The sequence below is a fragment of the Fonsecaea monophora genome (assembly GCF_001642475.1).
Source record: "Fonsecaea monophora strain CBS 269.37 chromosome Unknown Scaff97, whole genome shotgun sequence".
NCBI classification, from domain to species: domain Eukaryota; kingdom Fungi; phylum Ascomycota; class Eurotiomycetes; order Chaetothyriales; family Herpotrichiellaceae; genus Fonsecaea; species Fonsecaea monophora.
This window is the reverse complement of record NW_019174028.1, coordinates 1-25308: the sequence shown is the minus strand read 5'-3', so window position 1 is coordinate 25308 and position 25308 is coordinate 1. Positions and strand designations below refer to the sequence as shown.

At 52.8% G+C, this 25308-nt stretch overlaps 11 protein-coding genes across 11 annotated transcripts; 5 read left to right on the top strand and 6 right to left on the bottom strand.

Annotated features, from left to right (window-relative positions):
- Positions 1-623: 623 nt before the first annotated feature.
- Positions 624-2349, top strand: AYO21_09592 (isocitrate lyase; the record flags this gene model as incomplete). The annotated part of the gene is made up of 3 exons (XM_022659523.1): positions 624-827; positions 889-1940; positions 1992-2349. The coding sequence occupies 3 exons, from the start codon at positions 624-626 to the stop codon at positions 2347-2349; spliced, it is 1614 nt and encodes a 537-aa protein (XP_022508150.1).
- Positions 2350-2964: 615 nt separating this feature from the next.
- Positions 2965-4461, bottom strand: AYO21_09591 (hypothetical protein; the record flags this gene model as incomplete). The annotated part of the gene is made up of 3 exons (XM_022659522.1): positions 2965-3354; positions 3596-3861; positions 4026-4461. 3 exons carry the CDS (start codon positions 4459-4461, stop codon positions 2965-2967), a joined length of 1092 nt encoding a protein of 363 aa, XP_022508149.1.
- Positions 4462-5413: 952 nt separating this feature from the next.
- Positions 5414-5842, top strand: AYO21_09590 (hypothetical protein; the record flags this gene model as incomplete). The annotated part of the gene is made up of 1 exon (XM_022659521.1): positions 5414-5842. One exon carries the CDS (start codon positions 5414-5416, stop codon positions 5840-5842), a length of 429 nt encoding a protein of 142 aa, XP_022508148.1.
- An 839-nt stretch (positions 5843-6681) lies between these two features.
- AYO21_09589 (hypothetical protein) lies at positions 6682-7830 on the bottom strand (the record flags this gene model as incomplete). The annotated part of the gene is made up of 1 exon (XM_022659520.1): positions 6682-7830. One exon carries the CDS (start codon positions 7828-7830, stop codon positions 6682-6684), a length of 1149 nt encoding a protein of 382 aa, XP_022508147.1.
- Positions 7831-9088: 1258 nt separating this feature from the next.
- Positions 9089-9697, top strand: AYO21_09588 (hypothetical protein; the record flags this gene model as incomplete). Its single annotated transcript, XM_022659519.1, has 1 exon — positions 9089-9697. The coding sequence occupies one exon, from the start codon at positions 9089-9091 to the stop codon at positions 9695-9697; it is 609 nt and encodes a 202-aa protein (XP_022508146.1).
- Positions 9698-10078: 381 nt separating this feature from the next.
- AYO21_09587 (hypothetical protein) lies at positions 10079-11676 on the top strand (the record flags this gene model as incomplete). The annotated part of the gene is made up of 4 exons (XM_022659518.1): positions 10079-10110; positions 10158-10189; positions 10249-10316; positions 10369-11676. 4 exons carry the CDS (start codon positions 10079-10081, stop codon positions 11674-11676), a joined length of 1440 nt encoding a protein of 479 aa, XP_022508145.1.
- A 518-nt stretch (positions 11677-12194) lies between these two features.
- AYO21_09586 (hypothetical protein) lies at positions 12195-12905 on the bottom strand (the record flags this gene model as incomplete). Its single annotated transcript, XM_022659517.1, has 1 exon — positions 12195-12905. One exon carries the CDS (start codon positions 12903-12905, stop codon positions 12195-12197), a length of 711 nt encoding a protein of 236 aa, XP_022508144.1.
- A 744-nt stretch (positions 12906-13649) lies between these two features.
- Positions 13650-15464, bottom strand: AYO21_09585 (hypothetical protein; the record flags this gene model as incomplete). The annotated part of the gene is made up of 1 exon (XM_022659516.1): positions 13650-15464. One exon carries the CDS (start codon positions 15462-15464, stop codon positions 13650-13652), a length of 1815 nt encoding a protein of 604 aa, XP_022508143.1.
- Positions 15465-19555: 4091 nt separating this feature from the next.
- AYO21_09584 (hypothetical protein) lies at positions 19556-20676 on the bottom strand (the record flags this gene model as incomplete). Its single annotated transcript, XM_022659515.1, has 3 exons — positions 19556-19735; positions 20069-20544; positions 20607-20676. The coding sequence occupies 3 exons, from the start codon at positions 20674-20676 to the stop codon at positions 19556-19558; spliced, it is 726 nt and encodes a 241-aa protein (XP_022508142.1).
- Positions 20677-21085: 409 nt separating this feature from the next.
- On the bottom strand, positions 21086-22437 carry AYO21_09583 (splicing factor 3A subunit 3; the record flags this gene model as incomplete). Its single annotated transcript, XM_022659514.1, has 2 exons — positions 21086-21489; positions 22383-22437. 2 exons carry the CDS (start codon positions 22435-22437, stop codon positions 21086-21088), a joined length of 459 nt encoding a protein of 152 aa, XP_022508141.1.
- Positions 22438-23526: 1089 nt separating this feature from the next.
- Positions 23527-24417, top strand: AYO21_09582 (hypothetical protein; the record flags this gene model as incomplete). Its single annotated transcript, XM_022659513.1, has 2 exons — positions 23527-23811; positions 23863-24417. The coding sequence occupies 2 exons, from the start codon at positions 23527-23529 to the stop codon at positions 24415-24417; spliced, it is 840 nt and encodes a 279-aa protein (XP_022508140.1).
- Positions 24418-25308: the final 891 nt, after the last annotated feature.

The following is a 25308-nucleotide window of genomic DNA, read 5'->3' as shown; positions in this document are numbered from 1 at the left end:
AGAGAATCATTCTTCCTCCAATCCGGGCACTCTGTCGACAAATGGCGGGTGAACGGAGTTTCTTGGTTTAACGTCATGGCCACATGCCAATCATTGACTTTCCCCCACAAAAAGCCGATCCTGCACCGACACCATCGACACCATCATCTCCCCACTAGACACTACATCCAGGTATCGACATGCTTCCTCCGCGCTCATCCTGCATGTAGCCAATCTCTTTTCGTCCTGGCATCCGGCCGCAAGCGGCAAAGGCTTAGCCTGCCATGTCTGGACTCCAGGTTTTTTTTGCCTTCTGAATCATCGGGATCCATCCCCCATGGCCGAGAGGCAATGCGAGACGCTCGACGCTCGAACCACCTTCGAGCCTCGACCCCAAGCTTCCCTTGGACCTGGCTTGAGCTTTTTTACTTAATCCTCCTGCGTCGCCCTCCTTTGCCTCTCAATCTTCGACCTTCAGACCTTGGGTTCCTCTGTATTACACCTGTCCTCTCCACTCCGTATAGGTTTTTGGAGATCTGCATTGTCGTGGGAGCATCATTAATCCCGACAACTACTGCTACCGAAGCTTGTGAGAACTCTCTTATATGACGTCTGCCCTTAAAAAGGTCATTGATACCTTCACCATGTCTTCCCTCGACCAAGAAGAGCAGCTTTACCTGCAAGATGTAGAGGCCGTCAAGAAGTGGTGGACTGACTCCCGCTGGCGCTACACACGACGGCCATACACAGCCGAGCAGATTGTGCAGAAGCGAGGCACACTCAAGATCCAGTATCCTAGCAATGACCTGTCAAAAAAGCTGTGGAAGATTGTTGAGCATCGTTTTGCGGTAGGCAATACAATTGAGATATCCATGTAAACAGGAGCCACGACTAATATGACTGGTACAGACCAAGACCGCATCCGCTACCTATGGCTGCCTCGAGCCCACGATGCTGACACAGATGAACAAATACCTGGATACCGTCTATGTGTCTGGCTGGCAGTCGTCCTCGACCGCCTCGTCCACCGACGAGCCTTCTCCCGATTTGGCTGACTACCCGATGAACACTGTGCCTAACAAGGTTCAGCACCTGTTCATGGCTCAGCTGTTCCACGACCGCAAGCAGAGAGAGGAGCGCCTTACCACTCCCAAAGACAAGCGAGGCCAGGTGGCCAACTACGATTATCTCCGACCCATCATTGCCGACGCAGACACTGGCCACGGAGGTCTGACGGCTGTCATGAAGCTCACAAAGCTGTTTATCGAAAAAGGCGCTGCGGGCATCCACATTGAGGATCAAGCTCCAGGAACCAAAAAGTGCGGCCACATGGCTGGCAAAGTGCTCGTCCCCATTTCCGAACACATCAACCGTTTGGTGGCAATCCGCGCCCAGGCCGACATCATGGGTGTTGACTTGCTTGCCGTGGCTCGCACCGACTCAGAGGCAGCAACCCTGATTACCACGACCATCGACTACCGTGACCACCCTTTCATTCTTGGATCCACCAACGCCAATCTGCAGCCGCTCAACGATCTCATGGTTGCGGCCGAACAAGCCGGCAAGAACGGAGACGAACTCCAAGCCATCGAAGACAACTGGATCGCCCAAGCTGGCATCAAGTTGTTCGACGACGCCGTGATCGACGCCATCAATGCCGGTGTCCACGTGGATAAAGCAGCGCTCATCCAGAAATACAAGACCGCCTCCAAGGGTAAATCCAACAGCGAATGCCGTGCCATTGCCAAGGGCTTGACGGGTGTTGATATCTATTGGGACTGGGATGCCCCGCGAACCCGCGAAGGTTTCTACAGGTACCAAGGTGGCTGTGAATGTGCGGTGAACAGGGCGATCGCCTATGCGCCATATGCGGACATGATCTGGATGGAGAGTAAGTTGCCAGATTATGCTCAGGCCAAGGAGTTTGCCGAGGGCGTGCACGCTGTGTGGCCAGAGCAGAAGTAAGTCACCCTGAAACTCTCGAGATGAACATTTAGCTAACATCTTGCTAGACTCGCATACAACCTGTCTCCGTCCTTCAACTGGAAACGCGCCATGTCCTCGTCAGACCAAGAGACGTACATTCAGCGCCTCGCCGAACTTGGATACTGCTGGCAATTTATTACCTTGGCTGGCCTGCACTCGACCGCTCTCATTTCCGACACCTTTGCCAAAGCCTTTGCTAAGCGCGGCATGCGTGCGTACGGCGAACTCATCCAGGAGCCTGAAATGGAGAACAAGGTCGACGTTGTCACCCACCAGAAATGGAGCGGCGCCAACTATGTTGACAACATGCTCAAGATGGTTACTGGCGGAGTCAGCAGTACCAGTGCCATGGGCAAGGGCGTGACCGAGACGCAGTTCCATTGACCTTGTTGATTTTGACTTGCACGTGCTTTTTTTTTACGTTCACTTCTCGAAAAGGACGAGATGTTTGGGCATGTTTCATTAATATATAGCCAGCGGCTATCTACCTATCTATCTATGTGATACCGAAGGAGACAAGAGAGACATGTTGGATCATGTTTGAGTGGATTGGACGGAGAGGAAGCCACAAAAGTGTCGAAATAAAAGTCGAAGGCCTGGGTTCCTTTTTTATTTACGTGACGACGAGCAACGATTGAAATAAGGAATGAGAGGAGAATTGACTCTTGCAAGTTCCTGTAACTAGTATATATATATATATCCCCGCAGTATCTTGAACATCTGTTCCACCTGCCGACTTTGGCTGTTCGTGCTATTATTTCATGCCATTCTGTTCACTTCAGGTAGTGAATGCGGATGTACTTTGAGATCACGTGTCCTCACTTTCCCCCAGCTCTGCCGAGTGGCCCCCAAAACTGCTAAGAGAGGACGCCTGTGGTTGTGACTATGGTCGTGATTGTCATTCTGATTTTGATTGTGAAGGTGAAGGAGATGGTGAGTATGGTGATAGAGGTAGATGATGGTCGTGATATCGACGGCCAACCCCCCCCCCCCCCCCCCCTATGAACCTGTCGCAGTCGCCCTCGCCGTGTCGATGCGGGACTTGATGCCAACCCAGTCCGGCAGGGCCCTCAACAGCGTCCCGACCCAGAACTTCTCCGGCACAAAGACACTCCCGCTCCGGCCGCGCAGGACGTGCCGGACCACCGGGGCAGCGACGTCGACGGGCTCGAGGACCTGTTGGCGCGAACGGGACAGCTGTGTCGCCCAGGTTCCCACGAGCGGGGTGCGAGCCCACATCGGGTGGACGATCGAGGCCTGGACGCAGTGGCCGCCCTGGGAGGCGTGGCGCGTGTGCAGCTCGGCGAGGAGCGTCTCGTGCAGGGCCAGGACGCCGGCCTTTGTCGCGCTGTAGTCGCCCAGGCTAGCGCAGCCGGTGTAGCTTGCCATCTGTATTTTATGTTCATGTATGTTAAGAGACCAGTTCTTTTCCTTTTTTTCTTTGAAGAGATAGGGGGTTTAGGAGGAGGGGCAGAAAAGGGGTTGGGAGTTTGAGGGGTGAGGTTTGAGAGGGCGGGATATTTGGTATTTTGGTATTTGGTATATACATGCTGATAAGAGGATGTGATGGGGTGGTGTGAAGGGGAGTAAAAGGGGGGGAAAGGGGGAAAGCAGAGTAGACAAAACTCACACTGGCAATCGACACAACATGCCCCTTGCGCTGGGCCATCATCTTCGGCAACAGCAGGCGGATCAGCGTAAAGTGACTCAGCAAATTCACGCGGAAGATCTTCTCGAGCCAGGCCTCGTCCGTGTCGAGGATCGTGTGGGCGCGGGCGATGCCCGCGTTGTTGATGAGCACCGTCGGCGTGGTTCCCCGGGAGCAAATGAGTTCCACAGCATCGGTGATGGAGGACGGAGAGGTCAGGTCGGCCTGGAAGTAGGATAGGCGGGAGACTATATCACGAAAGGGGTTGTCGAGGGTCAGTAGGAGGTGGAGAGGGGGGGGGTATTTGTTGACGTAGTTGGAAAGGTGCGGTCGTTATAGCTCTGCTCTGCCTGGTCCAGAGCTATAATACCTTGGGAAGGGTGGGTTGGTTGGTGGGTTGGTAAATACTTACTATCCTTCAACTCGTCCGGCAAATCCTGCACATCCAGCACGACAATGTTGGCCTGCGTCTGCGCGGCGAACATCTTGACCATCTCCCTCCCGAATCCGGAACACCCGCCCGTGATCAGGATGGTCTCCTTGCCCGGCGCCTGAAAATCCCACGCCTCACCCTGCTTGCGTATGTGCCAGTAATTCAGGGCCAAGCGGCTGAGGAATCGGTTCGCGTGCACAACCAGCCCGAGCACGAAGAGGAATTTCAGCGACCGGAGCGGCGGCGTCGCCCGAAGTTGGACACTGTTGGGAATCCCCCAAGGGAGTTGAAAGGGGAGAAGTGTCACGGACATGGTCGGTGGCGGCCAGGGCAGATTCTCGAGGACCGTCGGGTTGCGCTGGAGGTAGAAGAGTAGTGGCCCCGTGAGAAGGGGGTTCAAGAGTGTTTCGGCCATGGCGGTCCGGGGTGAAGGAATCGTGGAGAGAGTCGATTGGACTGCCATTCTCTCCTTTTTCTCGTCCTCCCTTTTAGGAGGTTAGGATGAGTCGTGGTGATTGAGGCTCCGTCACTCTGGGGCGACCTGGAAATTCTCCCTTCTGGTCGGTATCTGCTTTGGTCGGGTCGAGCCCGGCTTTTGAAAACCCTTCTGGTTTCCCGATTGGTCCTGGCGAGAATACGTGCGTGGCAGGGTTATCGGACGTGGCTTCGGGGGACACACCTTAATGATAGACAGTTCCCAGTGGTTCGCTTAAGCTTTGGCGGTCGGGCAAGGCTTCCACTCAGATTCTGACTCGTTAGATGTCACTCCCTCCGGGAGAGGGTTCCCGTCTAGTCTATCCGCGCTAGTCCTGATTAGTAGTTATATCCAGTGAAACGCCCAGTTGATCAACCCTCCCTTATTTCCCACCAGCCTGATCCCTAAGCTCCATTGTATTTTTCTTCTACTTGTTCATCACGTCGTGAAAAAATACGACCGGGCGAAAAATTACGACTGGGGACCCATGCACACATAGCTACCTACCTAGGTTAGGCAGACGCCTCGGTCCACCCTCCTTCCTTTTGGCTTGTAGCGCCACTAAATGATCTGCAGGCCAAAAGTCGTTGTGAGGGACAGAAAGTGTCCAGGTGGTCGAATCTGTGGCTTGGGCAGCACTCAAGGTAAGACCTGGAACGAGTGATGCTTAACCAAAAGTTGTCCCTCCAAGCTTGACTCGAGTTCGAAAATGGCAATTCGAGACCTGTGCCAAGTGAGGGCTCGACCTCAGACGCAGAAGTATATAAGTAGTCCGAAAGCACCCTTCCCCTCGTAAAAAGGCAGGGTAATTTTCTCTCCTAGAGGTGTCCCATCTTCGCTCTGTCTTGTGTACACGTATCTTCTGAAACCACTCCAACAATCGCTCGCAAATATGGATCCGAGTCCATCCTTCTCAACAGATGTTAGCGTCTTCCACACCATCGAACCAGAGTTGCCACTCCACAAGCCGTCTGGGAAGGGCCAGAAACGTCGACCAAGCTCCTCATGCCCAGATGAAGGTCCAACAGGTGTAAAGAGGCCAAAGCTATCACACACCGCCTTCACAGAACCTGCCGAAAGGGCTGTTCCATCGTCAAGGGCAAGCACAACGGTCCACACTGGATGCGTCACACATGATTCCCCCAAAGACCCTCTGTTCGATAATGATACTGTCGATTACGTGACAGAAGATACTTCCCTGATGGCCGAAGAAGAGGTGGATCATCAACATATGCTTCCCCAGAATACCGGCTCAGCAGCGGGCACCGAGGATTTCGACCAAGATCGGGATCTTGCCCAGATTGGAACCTTGTGGGACTAGGAGGCGAATGCTTGTATTTGACCAGCGCCTTTCTGCCAGATCCCGCTAACTGTACGTTGCAGGATCACCGAAGCTCTTCTCACAGCTCCAGAGGAAGTCCTGGATGATGTGGCATCCAGGTTGGAGGGGATATTGAGGGCTGCTGATGCGGTTCTCCCCGATCTTAGATCATCCCTCAATACCGGCGGACGTGGTGATATATGACTCGGGTCCGCACCAATCTTTGAGGTGTCATGCTGCTTGAGGCCGCTGTCAGTATGCAGGAAATCTCGTGTTGTCTGTCGTTTCGGAGTTGTGAACTGTGGCGCCAGGGGTTCCAGAGGCCAACAAATCGACAAGAACCGATGGTCCGAGAGGTTAGCACAGATACTAGACCCAATCCCAGTGAAATTTTCTGTTGAAACAGCGTATCATGCTTCTGAATTCTCAGTGACAGTTTAGCGCACGACACTGCCGTGCTTAGATCATGGATCAGAACCATCGACTCTCAATGTTATAGGGCCAGAACGGCACTGCTATCTTCTGGCCTGTCAGTGCGCACCAAACAACAGCATAATGAATACAGAGATCCGGAAACGAAGCGTGGACCAACACTTGAGAATTTTGTCCTTCTTGTAAGCGGCAGGAATTCATATCATTCAGCAAAATGTGGTATCTAGTGTCCTAAAGAGATGAAGGACGCCTCCCTGGAGAAGGTCAGCGTGCAAGAAAAAGACATATTAACTGTCGCAGATATCCGCATACTCCTTCTCGACATGTATAACTTCCTCCATGATATGCGCCCGCGTAGATCATGTCACCTCATGCTTGCTTGCTCGTCATCTCATTGTCGCATATACTCATCTGAAGGGTCGCTCATATGTTCCATCATCGTTGCCAACTGCGCTGGCGGGTGGACTGCGGAAATGACTCATGTCTCCGCTGCCGGTTCTCCGGAGGGCTTGTCGCATTGTTTCAACGTTGATTTCGTTTCCAGCGGCCAGTGGTGAGCTCTGTCCTGGGAGCGGGCTCCCAGCACCCCTCGGGGCTCGGTTGGGAGAGGTCTCAAGGCCCTTTACGGAGGCGGTCACACTTGTGGGTGGAGATGTTCCAAATGCCGCCGAGGACGTGGGCGATCGAATAGGGGATGGGGACCGAGCCGGAGCGAGGGACGGGTGTCCCGATAGATGAGTCGAGTCTCGGCGCGGATCTCCCAGCTCCTGCTCGCCGTGAACGACATCAGCGAAGGAGATGAAACTCAGGCGCCGCACGTCGGTGGAATCCAAGGAGCCATAATTCGACCCAGTATCCGTGTCTTGACGATGCGCCGCAGACGGAGGAAACTCGTCCTGAACCGAAGAAGCAAGAGAATGATCGGCTCCAAGACCGGAGATCGTCACGGCAGCAGGTTGATGTGTTACATGCGTAACGATCTCCACCGTGTCGGGGTCCAGCTTCTCGTTGGTGATAGCCTCTGCAGATGCGTCCAGAGCGGGCGCAATGTGATTTTCCATGAGCACATGGGAAGGCAAGTGTGGGGACGTCTCAGGAAGAGCGATTTCCTCCTGGACATTTCGCTCAAAGATCATGGAAGACGCGGGAGAGTGCGGCCTCGGAGACGAGTTGCTCACTCCGTACCCCGGCGAGCCCGGGATACCATATGGATGAGCCACAGAGCCTCTGTGCGGCGATACCGAACCACTGGTCGAGTCCACAGACCTAATGGGCGACGTCGGATTCAATCCAGCGGAGGCGCTGGCAGTGGAGGAAGAGGGTTTTGTAATAACGGCAGCTTTCCCCTTTCCATGATGTTTGTCTTCATCCGGCTTCTTTCCCAACTTCCAGAAATCCCTCTTCCGCGGTTTAGTCACAGTTTCCTCGACTGTCGGCGCAGGATTCTGCGCTCCGGAGGGTAGAGCAGAGGAATCTCTCAACAAAGGAGCGGCCGAATCCCTTGACTCGGTACTGGCACTGACTTTGTCGTTGACGGATGGTTCTTTGGACGACATGATGACCGATCGTTATGTTGTGGTTAAGTGATGCGAATATTTAGTGGTCCAAATTGGGGACTGTCCCAGGCTGCCAGGTCAAAATAGAGAGAATAGGCCGTCAACAGATGTGACATGCGTTTAGACAGAGCGCCGGAGGCACAACATATTGTAAACAAGGAACCAAAGAGTAACTCTTAAAAATAGTATTCAAATGTGAGCTGATTCCGGGGAGTGGTAAACCACTTGCGCCAGGTCTCGCAGTTGCGGCACGGAGACTTATGAGTGAAGGATGGGAGTGTAACCGGCGCTGGAGAGAGGGGATATACAGAGTGAGATGCAGATCGACCTGATGTACTGAAGGTGGTTTTCCGGACAACAGGCAGGAAGAGTTTCGGAGTATTACAAAGGGTGCCCTGTGCAACGAAAGTATGTGTGGTGGTGGTGCGGGTGGGAGAGGAGATGAGGGTGAGGATGGCAGTCGATTTGCTTTGTTATTGAGAATAGGAAACCTGGGAGGAGACGGCAAGTAATACGTAGTTGGTATGCACTACTCCCGGGGTAGGGATGCAAGTGTTCCTTGGATAAAAAGGTTAGCACAATTGGTCCATGTCTCGGAGGATGGGGAGGGCACATCACTGGCACATCTGGAAAGCTCATGATGATTTGTGTCCAATTGGGCTCGCAAGCCTCGAACATCACCGGCGTGCTTCGCCTAGAGCAACCCAGAAAAGCCCAATAAATCCCTGTGGGAGCCACCAAAGTCCCCACCAGACAGGCCCCCTCAGACATTTAGGCTCCCGCTTTTGGCAGCAGCTGTAGTTTCAGGGACACCGGCACCAGCCAGGGGACGCAAGACTCGCATCACCAGCACTGCCCAGTAGTGCCAGTGTCTTGTGACAAGTGGAACAACCCGATGAGCTAATACGAGTCTGCCAAGCCTCCATTGGTGGCTGCACTGGCTCGACTTTTGACTGCGCGCGAGCTGCTGATCTTTGACGCCTTGTTTCGTCCCGACGCACAGCACAATCAATTGTGCCGTCATCTCGACTAGCCAGGAGGCTTTCGAGGTCTGGGGACGTGCAGCGCAATATCCCTACAGTGCCCGAAGAACAATTGCGCTGTTTAGGGTGTGCTTGAGCGACGGTAGTCCCGACTTGTCAACCAAAATTCTCACCAGAACCATCGAGACCAGGCTTTGGGGACATCAGCTAGACGGCTGCGAGTGTCTTAACTGTTCAGGCGTTCGCAAATGCACAGAGCAACTCCCATGGTCAATATGCAGTCCATGACCCTTTCTCCAATGCCATCGAACGCATCTTCGCGATTCTACAAGCTCTGCGCCCAGATCCTCCGACCCTCTTTCCGCCGACATCAATCTTCCTACCGACGAACAAGGTCCAGGCTCAATATCAAGCCAGATCCGGACTTCCTACCCTCCAAGACAGAGCTGCACGACCACATCATCTACAACCCTCCTCCAAGCATGCCAAATGTCTACCACACGCCCAACATCTTCCTGCCCAAGAATGACCGCAGAAAAGTACTTCCAGATCCTGAAATCCAGCAAATACATTTACAATCGGCTCAGCAGTTGCCAGCCATCCCGGGGCAAACGGAGAAACGATACCACCTAGCGGAGAAGGACTTGGAAGAGATGAGGGAATTGAGGCGGACAGATCCCACGCAATGGAGCGTCAGTCGGCTATCTAAAAAGTTTGATTGTTCACCGGTCTTCACACACCTGGTCGTCGAAGGGTTAGCTCCAGAAAAGGGCAAAGAGCAGAAAATGGTGACGGATATTGTCAAGTCGAACTGGGGCAAGAAAAGAAGAGAGGCACGCGAGGATCGACAGATCAGAAAGGAACGCTGGTATAGAGATGCCTAAAGCAATGTATAGATATGAAGGAATAGCAGGACCTGCATGCAGAGGTTTTTGCTTTCTCTACCTGTCAATTAATAGTACGACTGTTAAGGGGTCCCAGTCTTGTACAGTTTTCAGCCAGTTTTGCCATGCGGAGATCTCCAAAACCTATCAATCACACTCTAAACTACGTGACTGTATCCCGCGCAGGCAAAAAGACCTTCAGCCTGTCAACACATGCTCCCCACGATTTGCGCAGGTCGTCCCTCTTCGACACATCTCCAGAGATTTTTCAAGACTGCATCTTTGCTGGGCACCACCGCTCGACCTCGCTACCCGCTCAAACGTGCATTGAGACTTCCATCCCACACTCGAGATTACTACGGCCACATCTCTGACGACAAGATGGCACCACAGCTAGAGCCTTATTTCAAGAAGTAGGGCACAAGACGTAGACATTTGACAACGTGCTAACAAGTTCCAGGGTGGATGAGCTCGCCGATTCCTTCATCGACCGTAGGGACCCTTTGTAACCTCAGTGACGACCGCGGGGCACTGACCATCACTTTCAACAGGACTGCGAAAAGCCGTGGCAATCCCTTCCGTGTCGGCAGACGAAGAGAGAAGAAAGGATGTCGTCCGAGTAGGTGATCACAAGAAGCAGCACTGCTAGAATGTGGCTGAAAGAGCAATAGATGGGTCAATTCCTGGCCTCCGAACTGGAGTCCCTAGGTGCAGAGGTTCAACAACGCCCGCTCGGAAAACAACCCGGCAAGGAACATCTCGACCTTCCTCCAGTCATCATTGCCCGCTATGGGAATGACAAGAACAAGCGGACCATCTTGGTCTACGGACACTATGATGTACAACCCGCCCTTATCGAAGACGGATGGGCTACAAAGCCCTTCGAGTTGACCATCGACGACAAGGGACGCATGTACGGGCGGGGCAGCACTGACGATAAGGGACCGGTGTTGGGCTGGTTGAACGCTATCGAAGCCCACCAGAAGGCCGGCGTCGACTTCCCCGTCAATCTGCTGTGCTGTTTCGAGGGTATGGAAGAGTACGGCTCCGAAGGTCTGGACGACTTCATCAACGCCGAGGCCAAGAAGTTCTTCAAAGATGCCGATGCCGTGTGCATCTCTGACAACTACTGGCTCGGAACGGAGAAGCCTTGTCTCACCTACGGGTTGCGAGGATGCAACTACTATTCCATCTCCATCTCCGGTCCAGGACAGGACCTCCACTCAGGAGTGTTCGGAGGTACTGCTCAGGAGCCAATGACTGATTTGACGCTCATTCTCAGCAAACTTGTCGATAACCGCGGAAAGATCCTCATTCCTGGCATCAACGAGATGGTCGCCCCGCTCACCGAGGAAGAGAAAGCTCTCTACGGACCCATCGCCTACACCATGGACAACCTGTACGAATCTCTAGGTTCCGAAACGGCAATCTTCTCCGATAAGGAAAACACCCTGATGGCCCGCTGGCGGTACCCTTCACTCTCGATCCATGGCGTCGAAGGTGCCTTCTCGGCTCCCGGGGCGAAGACGGTGATCCCAGCAAAGGTCATTGGCAAGTTCTCCATCCGCACGGTGCCAGACATGGAGTCCTCCAAGGTCAACGAACTCGTCTTCAAGTACATCCGCGACGAATTCGCCAAACTCAACTCGAAAAACACTCTGGATGTGTACTGTCAACACGACGGGAAATGGTGGGTCGCCTCTCCCAAGCACTGGAACTTCACCGCTGCCGCCAAGGCCGTCAAAGAAGTCTTTGGCGTGGAGCCCGACATGACGAGGGAAGGCGGGTCGATTCCCGTGACCATCACGTTCGAGCAGGCCACGGGGAAGAACGTCCTGCTGTTGCCGATGGGCAGTTCCACGGACGCGGCGCACAGTATCAACGAGAAGCTGGATCGGAGGAACTACATCGAGGGGACGAAGCTTCTTGGGGCGTATCTGCACTATGTGGCGGAGGAGCCCATGGTAGAGGCCAAGTAATGCGGGTTCGTTGAGATGGACGAGACATCTGAGGGTGCGGAGGCGGAAATACAGGGGTGTGCTCGGTTCATACTTCCAGGTCGTCATCAAGCCTATGTACTTTGAAAGGCCGAGAATACCTATCTAGGTTTATAGGTGGTGAACAGACATGGAGAAAGCTGACGGATTTGACCTGTCAATTTCCTATCGCTAAAAACCCGCGCCAGTCCTGATTGATCAGATTGTGGCACAGGATTGAATCGTGCTCAGAAGCATTAAGCCACCCTACCATCATCCCCATCGTCCCACCTTGGACATCCCGCTATGTGTACCGAGTCAACGCCAACCTCACTCGTGTTTTTTTTTCGCTTCGATGTACAAAAGGCCCTCACGGTCCCAGGCTGCAGTTCGCGTGCGTAGCAAAAACATCGTCCGTCTGCAATGGCCTCATTTTCGTCGTGATAGAATACGTAGGTCTGGAGACGAACCTACCTCCGCCGCCACAGGTTATGCCACCAGTCGAGCAGGTTCTGTGGTTGTCAAGCGGTCGGCGCATCCGTCAGGGGCACGTATCGGACGCCCATGTCCTTTTTCTTTGTGACGTTGCCGTCCTTGTCCTTGTCGACGACCCAGATCCACTGGGAGCCCCAGCCGTCGACGTCCTCGACGGGGATGAACATCCGCCCGGGCGTGTTCAGCTGGTCGATCAGGGATTGGTGCAGTTCGCTCGCGGCGGCGCCGACGTGGATGGCGTCGTAGGGCCCGCCCTCGGGGTGTCCCTTGCGGCCGTCGCCCGTGACGAGCTCGACGCGGCCGGACTCGAGTAGGGCGCGGCCCTCCTGGCTCCGCTGCATGTTCTCCCGCGACATGTCCACCAGGCCCTTGATGTGGTCGATGCCCACTACCTTGCCGTCCCCCTTGCCGTCGGCCCCGCAGACGAGATTCGCCAGCACGTGCGTCAGGTACCCGCTCCCGGAGCCGATGTCCAGCACTTTGGCGCCCCGATTCTCCGGCATGAAGGGTAGGAGCGATTCGCAGGCCGCGGCGTGCATGTGCGGCGCCGAGATAGTCGCCGAGTACCCGATCGGCTGCGGCGAGTCCTCGTACGCGGCCTGCGGGGACGACGGGCAGTAGTGTGCGCGGTCGACCGACTTCATGGCGTCGCGCACCCGCGGCGCCGTGATGATGCCCGCGTTGAAAAGGTTCTGGATGAGCTCGGCGTTGGTGCGCCCGGAGCAGCGCCACGCCATCTTGGCCGCTAGAGGAGGACGAGTTGAGAGGGAGAGGAAGAGGAACGGGATTCGCTGGAGAGAGATGCTAGAAAGGCCCAGGATCTGGACCAGGACTGCTAGAATTAGGAGGATCGCGGTGCCTGCACAGAGGATTCCGCTCGAAGGAGTAGATCCAAGGCGCATGCACGTAACACGGACAGAAAAGAAAACCGATGAACCAACCCAGTCAAGGTAGTCCAAGCTGGGTCGTTTTTGGGAGAGAAAAGGGTACCAAAGATTACAAAAGTCGTCGTCACTTCGAACTTGCCTGCAAGGAAATGAAGCTGCTGGGAAGATTAAATGGATTGCAAAAGACTTGTGTCGAGAGGCAAAACAAAAACAAATGTAAAGGTGATGAATGGTGGGGAAATCGCCTGACCCAAAGCCGTGAAATCGTATGACGTTGATCTGTCCGCGGGGCGGCGCCTCGATTGGAATCTGGAGTGTGGGGCGCATGCAGCGCAGCTCAGCCTTGCGTTTGGGCAGCTAGTCAGCCAGTCTCTTGGGTATCACCCCAGGGAAGCACGCGTAGTAGTTTGTGTAACTCCTAGGAGACTCGCATAAACGCTTTCACTTGGACTGGCCACATTATATCTACCTGGGACTCGTTCGTCTTGGTCCCCCCCCAAAAGAGCCAGATGGCTGAGTTGAACAGCCATGGCCCGATATTCTCCTTGACCTAAATACACCCCTTGCTCGCAAAAGGGGGAAACGTCCTCCTATCTATACCTTCACATCCTCTGCGGCTTTCAGTGCCCGTTCTACCTTGCCCTCGAGTTCTGCGGGCGATTCCAACCCGACACTCAACCGAACAAGATCCGCCTCCACTCCCCACTGTGCTGTCCAGTCCAGTTCTGTATAGTGCGCCAGGATCGTATAGGGACATGCGAGGGTGAAATTCGTGCCCAAGCTCGGACCCTTCTGAACTTCGAGAGCGTCAAAGAATGCGACCGCTTGCTTGGGGTGTTTGAAGGTCACAGAGAGCAAGCCGCCGTAGCCACCATTCGGCGTACGACAGGCCTCGTAGTTGGGCCGGCTGGGGCTGCATTTCGGATAGTAGACCTGCTTGACCAAGGGGCTGTTCTGCAGGATTGTCGTAATCGCCTCGGCATTCGCGTTCATGCGCTCGCTTCTGGAGATGAAGTCGCGCGAGTTGCGTTCCATGAAGACGGCGTCTTCGGCCCAATAATTGTCCTCGTACTCGCGGGACATGGTTTGTTTGAGTTCAGCATACAATTTGCTCTGCGGGTTCAGCACGGCACTGCCGCCCATGACATTACTGTCACCGCTGAACAGCTTGGTCAGGCTGCTAACCACGACGTCTGCTCGGCTGAGGACATCAATGTTGGTGAAATTGCCGACGGTCTCGTCGACCACCACTGCGAAGTCATACGTGTCCGCCAACGCGCGGATGCGTTGGAGATCGGGCGAGTTGAGGAGCGGATTGCTCGGGAATTCGGTGAACAGGGCCAGGAACCGCTCACCGGATTTGAGACGCCGCTCCAGGTCGTCCAGACAGGCTGAACTTCCAAGTCCATAGAAGAGGCACCCCGGTCCCCACTTCTCTAGAATTTTGAGGGTGTCAATGTAAGGGAAGCCAAAGCAAATACTTTTCTTGGGTGGCTGCCCCTTTGCCTCTGCATGGGCCAGAAGAATTCGGTGCGTGTTGAATATCGATGACATCCCACAAGGGTAGAGGTAGACGTCGTCTTGTGAGAGCCCAATTTGTCTGCTGTTACAGTCGTTAGAGGATCCGGCCAACGCTTGATCCAGCTCTCCGTCGTCTATCAGACACCCACTGATCCTGCGACGAATCGCTAGTTTAGCTTTCTGGGAGAGTTTGACGCTGAGATTGCGACCGAATCGCTCCTCTACGAATTGAGGAAAGTCCTTGTCTTCGCTGTCGTATGCGGCCCCATTCACGACTGGCTCGATAGGGCTGGTGCTGTCATTCGTCACTCCATTTCGAGATGCGGGTCGTTGGTATCGCCGAGGGCCTTTGGTAAACAGTATGTCGTCTGTTCTCGACTTTGTTTGTGCCGTCTCGGGTTGAAGTAGACCTTCCTTTAACGCTTTCAGACAGAACTCCCCACGGCGGCTTGATATCCCGTCTCCAGAATGTTGCCACACCTGCTTCGCCACGCTAAAGTAGTCACTGGGAAAGAAAACACATGCGAGTCCAGAGAAGACGGTCTCGTGGCTTCTGTGTTTGTCAACGACCGGTGCCAATTGTAAGATTCGAACGAAACCCGTATCGAGGCCCTCGACCTTGTCGTAGAAGAACTTCTGGCATCTTTTCGCGGTGGCGAGAGACGGGAAGAGCATGACACTTTCCCCAGGTCTGCCATAAAGCTTTAAGATCTCTCGTTGGAGCTCTTGGATGGTCAGATGAATGAAGAACCTGGGATAGCCCGTCTCCATTTTCGACACCACCCAGTCCTGTCCTTCTTCGTAACCCACCGTGGCCGCCCATGACGGCAGAGAGACACTGACGGCATGGGCAGTGTTGGGCACTGGCTGCCCGACCGCTGCGAGCATGACGGAGTCTGAATCGCTATTTTTGTTTGTATAGGATTTCGTATTCGAACCAGGGTGGAGGCAATTGGATTAGGAGTCACTCGGTGGTACAGAGATTTTTCTTTCCGACCTCGGAGGTCTTCCTGATTAGTTTCCTTTTCGAGCGATTGGCAACAAGAGAGGTCGAAGCAAGTCTTATGTCGAGAAATGCACAGATCTGATGATTCTGGACGCGCGGTGAATGTCACAGGTCTTATGATATCTATATTCCCAGAAGAATATTTATTTCCAAGGTTGAGACGCCGATAGAATGTTTCGCATTGTAGAAAACACTCACAAGGCGAAAGCACTCTAAAAGGACGCAACAGCAAAACTTAATCCAGAATAAACCTCTAGGCTCTTGGCACTCAAGCCATATGCTTATATTTTACTCGGTGCTTAGTGGCTATCTGTAGACTAGCGCGCGAAGCGTCACCAAGTTAACAACGGAGTGGAGTCTATCAAGATTCTGAAATACTCGTAGGGTAGATACGGGCTTGATGTTCGTGGATGAGGTGTTGACAGAATTGCAAGAAGAACCAGTCTCTGCCTAGCTCTTGGAACCTAGCCTGCCAAGGTGGGAAGGGTGGCCAACTCGGCTAACTTTCTCTTCATGACGTGCCGTTTGTCAACAACATTTGCCTTCAGTGCCTTCTAGAGAATCTTACGCTGATGTACAGATGCAACCCCGACTTTACTCTGTAGGACCTGTTTTCCTACCCTCTCCGCTGTTCGAGAAACAAGAGTGACAGCTTCCCTGAAAGGTGGTCGGACCTAACAAGGAGTAGACACCAAAGACCCGAGAAGACCGATCTTCTCATGGCCGCCATTGCTGAGACTGCATAGATGTCGGATACAACCATTTGCCTCTCTCGAAATCGAGTTTCACTGGTGCCTGCCCTGTGGATAATTGTATTCCATATCAACTTCGAACAGTTTCATATGAGCGCTACCGTGTTCGTAGGGCGACTCAAAGTCTTGTGATCTTCCATCTTCGGTCTCAAGCCTGCTGTCAGTATGCCACACGTATGCAATTGCTGATCACCAAGCAACTCCCCAGGCAATAGAAGAAGTATTTCGTTCAACAACACGAAGCAGGAAGCGAGTGATTTGTCCTTCTTGTTAGCGGTTCTCTGTTATCTATGCCGGCTTGAGAATGACTTGTCCAGTTTCACAGCCCAGTCAGAGAGCTCAGGCTGTTAACTGACGTTCTGAGCTGCAAGGGAGACATCTAAGGGCGGTGTAGCTAAATGTCAGACCCTGGTTACTGTGCCACAGTCGGCTCGCCTGAAGGCGTCCCCACCTTATGTACCAGATTTTCTCCTTATTGTGCCTGGCGTCCCTAGTTTGCCTGCGCAGAGTCTGATAGGGAAAGCCTTGGTCGCTATCTTCTCCCTGCACACTACCTTCATCTATTGTGAATCGCTGAGTGTTCCTTCCCTTAAACTCTAAGTTTTAGTTAAGATATACTATTAAGGAATACCTATACCTACCTATCACCTATGGCTACCCTCTGTCTATCTATATAGGCCGTTCCTAATAATTTGAGGACCTTCTCTGGCTCCTCGATGGGTTCCATTCTCTCGTTACCCCAGTGAACTATCAGACGATAATTCAGGTCTGGCATTATAGTAAGCGTCAGGCTAAGAAGGGTACAGCGTAGATGATCAGTAGACACGATCTTCTAGTCAATACCAGAAGTTTTCCTAGTAGTACGATGCGGACGGAGAGGATTACAGTTACTTAAGTAGCTATCGAGAATAGGACGAAAATCGTGATATATAGTTCTATGAAGAGAGTAGGTTACACACGCTCAGCAGCATCGCCCTCTCCCGCCATACCGACAGCACCTGACGTCTTCATCTCATGCACGCTGGACAAACGGGAAAAGCTAGGCAGGCCTAGAAGGGGACAAGGGTACGGAGTAGTTCGTGGTCTAATACCAGATTGAACTGCGAGACTTTCTCAAACCCGGGCAGGTCTGGATCGGTGCCAACCAAGAGTGTCCATTCTCCTTGGGGAATACGCCTTTGATCGCATGTGGCGCCCGGAGCCGCTGGGAGGGTGCTGGGATTTGGAGACCAGGTTGATTGGCACAGAAGTAGCGTCCACGGTCCCTTTGCTTGTTCGGGCCTCTGCACCCACAGGCCAAGAAAAATGAACAGAGCCCACCTCGTATATTGAGGTTTGATGTCTGTTAGGTCGTACTTCGGTTCTGCCTCTGTACGAGCATCAGTAGCTGCATTTCAAGAAGAAGACGGCGTTAAACAAGAAAGTTGAATACGTCTCGAACCTTACCATAATTGCTGGTCGAAAGGTGAAAGTAACAAGCTCCCACTTCTTGACTTAGGATGAAGCCATCCTCACAAGAGGCCAGCTGCGGAGCGAGGTCCGTTTTAGTTCCCACTAAGGCAAGGGGATTCTCCTGTTCGCGAAATGAATGCATCAAGCCGGACTATAACTTAATCTTTGCGAAGGAATCTTAGGATACCGTACTGAATCCCATAAGGACCGCGTTAACAGCGTTAAAATCCTGAGGTATCTTATCACCTACGTCGATAATCGACACGTTGACCACCACTTTTTGATGTATGGGAAGATTAACCCGGTAGATGTCCATATTAGTTGTATATTTCGGGTTGTCCACAGATCCTTGGAAGAGGAACTGCATCCTTGGTCAACACTAGCTCAGTCGATGCCTGACTTACTCTCACCTGATGAATGAGTGTTGTTTTGCCCACTGCCTCCGCACCGAGGAAAACCACACTGATATTCGTGTCCATCATGAAATCAAAACAGCGGTGAGGAGTAGTTGACAGTAGAGGAACTGGTGCAAGGCAACCAGAATGGAATTTCCCGCACTTATGAACTCAAGACCAGAGACGTCAGGGCACATAGATCACCGATCGAAGGAGGCCATACGCTGACCAGGCCACTTGGACTCCGTCCAGGTCCAGCAAAGGAAAGCCTCTGAAGCCACTTGGGCGATCAGCTGTCGAAGAGGTGGAGAAGTATCTGGTATAAGTCTTGAAATCTATCCTCCTTCGCTAAACGAATCAGGTCTCGGAATACTTGAATCTCCTCTGCGTCGGTGAGATCTTCCTCGCCGGCGAAGGCCGAGTGTAATTTTTGGCGTCCCTCATCCAGCTTCGCTTGATTGGCAGCCTGGTCCAGGCATCGACAGGTCAGCCCAGCAGACTTTTTGGAACTCGATTCAAGCATACCTGGGATAGCTTGCTTTTGTCGTTAGTAGTGTCGAAGAATTCGCAGATGGAGCAAGCACATGCCATGGCCAACGGACCGGTAGATGTTTCCGAGATCTCCACGCAGGAATGTCCTTGGGGTTGATCAGAGAGTGTGGGTCGATCCGGATGGACTATATATGCAAAATGCAGGTTGACTCCTGCTGAGTCGTGCGTGGATGTGAGTGTCCTAGCAGAAAGGATCCCTAGCTGCGGATTGGTGGTCCTAGGGGGAGTACCCCGAGAAACATGGGGTGGGGATCGGCTCGCCGACGGGCCAACGGAGACATGCATCAAGATAGCGCGCTGCCTTCTTGATATAAACCCTCCTCGCTCGGGTCCACGTTCCTTCCTCTACTCTGACCTCCACAGCCAAAGATGCACCAATCAGTACCACCATCAGCGGAAGAATTGAATGTCCAGCTCCAACAAATTCATCAGCCGCTGGCAAAGAACCCAGTACTGAAGGACCAACTTCATTTCACAGTGACTCGCAAAGCAGTGTCCACATCGTCGCGACCGCACAAAAGTCACACGGATTGGAGAAGGGTGAATGAATGGACCAGTCTGGACTTTGCCACGATCTCCCTTCTGAATGCACCAGAGCGAAGCCTTTGGGTGCAGCAGCCCGAACATTTCGTCTCAATCCAATATGGGCCGTAAACAGTGTCCTGTCACCCGTTATTACAAATGACCTGGCAGTGCCTGATGTTGCAGCAGACGGGTGCCAAAGCGGCTATCCTACGTCTATGCCAATTAGTGACTTTATGGGAGGTGAAGAGGCGACGGGACATGCCCACGGAAATCATCGCTCAGCACCTGGCCCCGTATTTACCAACCGCCGTGGAACGATATCAAATTATGGCCGAGGAGGAACGACGCGCGATCCTGGTGAACGAGGTCAATAAAATATTCGACGCTGGGTCGCGGTATAAGCAGATCGATACAGATGTGGCTCTCGGCACCATCGTGGTTCTTGGAATCTCCTTGAGCCATAGTTTGTGTGTAACCCTATGGTAAAGTCGTGTGAACGGGTCAGGCTAATACGACACAGCTGGGAGCAAAGAGTGCCGAAGTAAGGTGCCGGTGATACGGCAGTGGTCGCCCATCTCAAGCAGATTAAACTTCCTACATTGGCTAAAGCCCATCGAGATCTGCAGCATGCGGTGATTAACCACCTATGTGGTCGTGTTCTCCTCGGGATCCACGTCCAAGGCCACATGATATGGAATAATGCAGTGACTGCAAATGTGTGTCCATCTCAACACGGACTAATGCTCGCTCATTCGCTCAATTCAGGTTTTCTTCTCTGCTAATGCTCGATGAATCTCCACCTTCTCTTACCTTTTCGAGTGATTGGGCAATCACGATCTGCCTCGCTTTTTTGTCCAGGTCTTCGTATTTCATCCTCAAGTGAATTCTATTCAGAATTGCTCCATCGAAGTCGTTGATTAGGTTAGTGATCAGGAAGAAGACGCCGTCGAAGAACTCCATTTTGCGAAGAAAGATGGCCACAAGGCGATTCCGTTCGAGAGTCAGCTGGGAACGCGCCTGAAGAAAGACATCCGCTTCGTCCAGCAAGAGTAGGGTTTTCCACGCTTTTGCAGTCTGGAAGATACGACCGAGCTGCCTTTCCAGTTCTGCTGCATCCAAGCTCACTTCGCTGGCCGAAATCTGTGACGTCAGCATGAGCTGGCCCTTGAGCTCGTCAATCTTACATACCATATAGGGGTCGGTGGAAGTGTTCAGAGAGCGCTTCCGCTGTGAATGTCTTTCCCACTCCCGGCTGGCCACTGTTGAGTTAGATCCCTTGGAAAGGCCTGGGGCGATAAGATCTCACAAAAGCAGGATATTGATGCCACGTTCTTTCCTCTAGCAATACCGTCAAATGCCTTGGTCGTACTGGCAGACCCGCTCCCCGGCTCGCCAAGGCGGTTCTGGGCAGCAGTCATGACTACCTCTTTCTTTCTGGCAGGTATTGTGAGAGAGGTGAAGAGCTGGTCCGATCACTGAACGTGTTCACTATCTTCCATGGCATACTCGCCTAGGCGGATTTGTTAGCCCTCAGTAGTAGAATCACTTGGGGTCACTCACCCTAAAATTTGTCACCCAGACTAAAACCCATCACGGTCGGGGAACAGATCATGAAGTCGACTTCTCCTAGTTCATCCGGATATAGATCATCGTTCTTTACGCGTGCAGAATCCGACTGCCCTCTCGAAGAAAAGAAAGACGCTGTGTCGAAGCAGCTATACGACTTCTTGGTGAAGAACCTTGGGTAACTAGGGTTGTTCCGCCGAAACTATTCTACGTTGATCATGATCCTGGATTTGACCGGTGTTCGAAGCAGACATCTTCCCGCTACAAGAACGCATAGCCGTTATAGTAACGGTAGCGGATCCCCATCAGACCGACGAAATCTCGACTAAATTTACGGAGACGTTTCCTCATGTTCTCGCGTCCTGGATGAAACTCGAGTGGGTAAGCGTTAAGGGTGTAGATCTGTCTGGCGCCACGAAATTTCTCGATAGCCAGCTTAGTCAGTACAGCACCGAACACCTCACCGTCGAAATCAAGATACTGGCATTGCAGCTCGAAGTATTCCACACCTTGCTCTGTCTTCTTCTCCTCGCCCATGCCGTATCTGAAGCACCGCGGTTTACCGCTTCCGGAGCAGTCCGAAATGACATGGTCATTAGCCTTGAAGAGCGCCCAGAGCAGATCATAGGTAATTTTACCCTCCGTCAACAATGGAACGAGACGTTCTGTGGTGGATTTGTACCTATTCTGGAGAGTTTAAATCAACAGGTCGAGAGCGCGGACACTCTTCCTGTTGGCGCGATACGCTTCAAGCTCGGGGAGGTAGTGAAACAACAAGCTTTGTTCGACCTGTCTTCGGTCAGTGACGCAGTAAGACCTGCACCAATGGGAATGACAGCGGGCTTGTCTCCGCCAAGGCTGATCCAATTAACCTCTTGGAGCACCATGCGCAAGATGTCCCGCAGTTCTTCCGAGTTCACGTCGATGTAGGCGGTGGGTTTCGTTGCCGTGGCGATGGACCGGCAAGACTTCTCACCAATACGAGTACGGATGACAGACACACGAATGACGCGTCGAGATAGCCTCAGAGCAAGCTATTAGAAAAGAAGTGGTTGTGGAATGGATATATGTGAAATGACTAGCGTGGCAGGGTGAGAAGTTGTGGACGAGGTTGTTGCACGACAAATTCGGTTAGCTTACACCTCGTGTCAGCCTTCCCGGGTCGTGCCGTAGGCCCCGCCGATGCCGATGGGAGGGAGTTTGTCATTTACAGGGACCGCCAACCACCATTTTTGCGAGGCCTAAAATGTGGCCCCTGGGGTGAAGATATGTACGACCAGCCCTGTTATGGTATGGGCCTCAGCATCCCACAGCCATCCCCCAGCCTCCGTGGACTCTTGCCCCGATTCACGTACCTATCTTGGACCTCTGTTTCGACCACTAATCTTCGGACAGTGACCGCCAAGGTACATACAGTATTGTACGAGCAAGGCAAAAATAAGTCGGAAGGGATCCGGTAAATCCTAAAGCGAAACTTTACGAGTCCTATTGGCCTTATTTACGAGGCGATGCTAATAGCGGTTGGATCGAGAGCCTAAATCGGGTTGATAGTACTTACTAAGGATCTGGGGCTGCCTGAGCTGGGACTTCTCGCTCAAGTCCCATGGGTTCATGGGCGAATGTTCATGCCGGGCGCAAGCGACTTATCGAGATCCCTGCCATCCCTGTGGTCTCTTCGACCTTGCGGTCCTCTCTATGCCAACTCTGTACGCTCCATCGCGCAAGTCGGGCCTCCCCCTGACCATGTCAAGGCCCAGGCTCCTCAAGTGAAATCTGCCTCGCAGCCCAATATCCTCCCACGCGACATCACCCTGCATGCCCTCCATCCCCTCATCCCAAGCCAGCATCGTCTCTCCCAGTGTACATCGACCCCACTCTTGATCTGACTGGTCTTCTTGTGATCACACGCTCCACTATTTCGTGGCGGTTCCGGTTTGGCCCCTCCGTCATGTGCATACTCCCTCAATAGGGACTACCGCTTCTCGGCCATGACACAGCAAAGATGGGCTAGCTGAGGAAGCTGTAGCAACACAGTAGCCCTTCCAGCTCGCTCGGTCTCCACAGACCAGAAGCCGTGATGACAGCTTCGTCTTTTTGTTGGATAAGGGAATCGGCCATGAGTTCTCTCCTGACATGATTCGCATCGAACAACAGCGTGATCGAAAAGGCCCTTATGAGCCATGAAGTAGCTTGTCGGGCAACAGTCGGTTGTGGCTGAGCGCCAACTGTTGAGATTGTCCTGTTGATGGTTGTGATGCTTCGATCTCCTGCTGCAGGCCGCCAAATGCACAGCCGCCATGGAAAGAAGGGTTGAATCGTCACCTGATTAGTGCAACTCCAGCTGGATTCCAGACCGGTCAAGAAAGCACAACGGAGGACTGGTTCTCCGAGCCTAGTACCCTCCGTGGCCGCATGAGTACTCGGGGCAAAAACATCTCAGAGTTGTACTTGTCTCCTAGGTTTTTTGCTCTTCTTCCTTGGCTCCTCATGGATGTACAGCAACCCTGAACGATTACGCTGGTGTGCGAATCATTGTCTAGAAAGGCACATTCTCAATGATGCAGGGCGCTGCGCCGATTCAGGACTTCGGGCGAGGACGCCAGCAGATTGTCAGCTGGACCATGCGGCCAGAATGGCATAAAATCCTGGAGCCCCAGCGTTCACCATGGCATGGCAAGAGAGAATTTTTTTTAGTTCTTCTCATGGCTCCGACGTTTCCTAAATTCTGTCTTCTCAAGAGATCTCAAGTCTCGACCGAAGCTGTGTCTGATAGTTCTCCTCCATCCAGTCAACCCGATTACAGAGCTGATATGGCATTAGCGGCTTCCGAGCTTCCAGCAGACAACGCTGTCGGGAACGCATCGTTATTCCACGCAGATGAAACCGGAGAAAAGGACGAGTGGATCGGAGAACTACATTTAGAAGCTACTCTAGCTCTTCTATTACTTCGAAAGACATCTAGTTCCGAGGACATCACCTCCTTAAAGGTATTACTCGCATCCTGCGGCGCTATTTCATCAATAACTCGAATCCCGTAGGAATCTCTCCTCCAAGAAAGTGCGGCTTTTCGGCACGACGATCTCTGCCGCCAATTGCGGAGGGATGGAGTTCGCCAATACCAGTCATCTGAAGCGGGCCACTTCCAAGGACATATTAAGTTCCGGAAAGTGTCCCTGGGTTGGATTGGCGCCATCCGTAGGCGGGGAACACTTCATGAACAACAAATACTCGAGCATGCCATTGTCGACAATGTGGGCTCATATGGCTCAAGGTCGAGCAGCGAAAGTAACGTCACAAATCCTATTCAATCGGGCGTGGCAATCCAGGAAGACTCATCGGGTGACTCGGATTCGACTGACTCTGAAGTCGAAATCTGGAGATACACGAAAGCGCTGCAGGAGCAATTCGCGGGCAAGAGCGTTGCTCCAGTCTACAAAGACTTGACTCTTCGAGGGTATCCCCCCAAGTTCGGGTCTGAAGTAAAGTATCGTGGCAAGACTTTTACTGCAAAGGCGGGGAACAAAAAGCTTGCAAAGCACCGAAGTTCCAAGAAAATGTGCAAGCACCTTGAACTTAAGGTCGCGGGATTCTGAAGGTCGCGCTTCTTCCGTGAAGGGGAACTGGATGACTGTGAAGTGGACGGCCATGCACGGTCGTGCGAGTATGTCGCACAGGCTGACTCGGTTCGAATAGATTCTGTGGGGGAAATTTAGTGCTGTAGCCCCCCTGTTACGCCAACATTTCCATGTGACGGACACGTGCCAACTGGAGCCCGCTCGGGACAGGGAGACTTTGAGGGAGAACAACAGAACTGGCTGGGGGATCCGTTTGACTATGACTGCCAGAGAAGAAACCACGGGTACCTGAGGTTGTCTCGCCTCTGATTCTATGATCTTCTACCGTGTGCTGCTGGCAGTTACCTATCGCTAAAGGGGCCGTTGTCATCGGCTAACAATCCATTTCTAGCGCTAAGTAGAGGCTGGAACAATTGCCGCAGGATCCATTGTACACCACCCTAGTAAAAATATCCGTCCACCTCCCATTTCCCACCAAAACCCCCGACTTTCACATCGTGTCAGAGCTGCTTCCTATATGGCTTAACTAGGTTAGGCTTCCTCAGTCATAGATCCTCTATTATATAAGCTAGGTCGAGAGTACGTAAGGTATAAATAGTTAAGTAACTTTAGAATAGTATTATAAAGTAGATATTTATCAGAAACGGCCTTATATGCGACCTAGGATAGGTGTCACGAACACCCACGTGACACTGGACACTCGGCTCAGGCCGCCAGCCAAGTAGCTGGCTTACCGCATGTATATGGCAAGAGGGGTCATACCTGTCAACCTTGAAGCCTCTTCAAGCGTTGACATCTCTATCTATAGGCTAGTGTCAGGAACGGCCTATGGAGATAGGCAGAGGGTAGCGATGGGTACAGGTAGGTATAGGTATTCCTTGATAGTATATCTTAACTGAAACTCAAAGC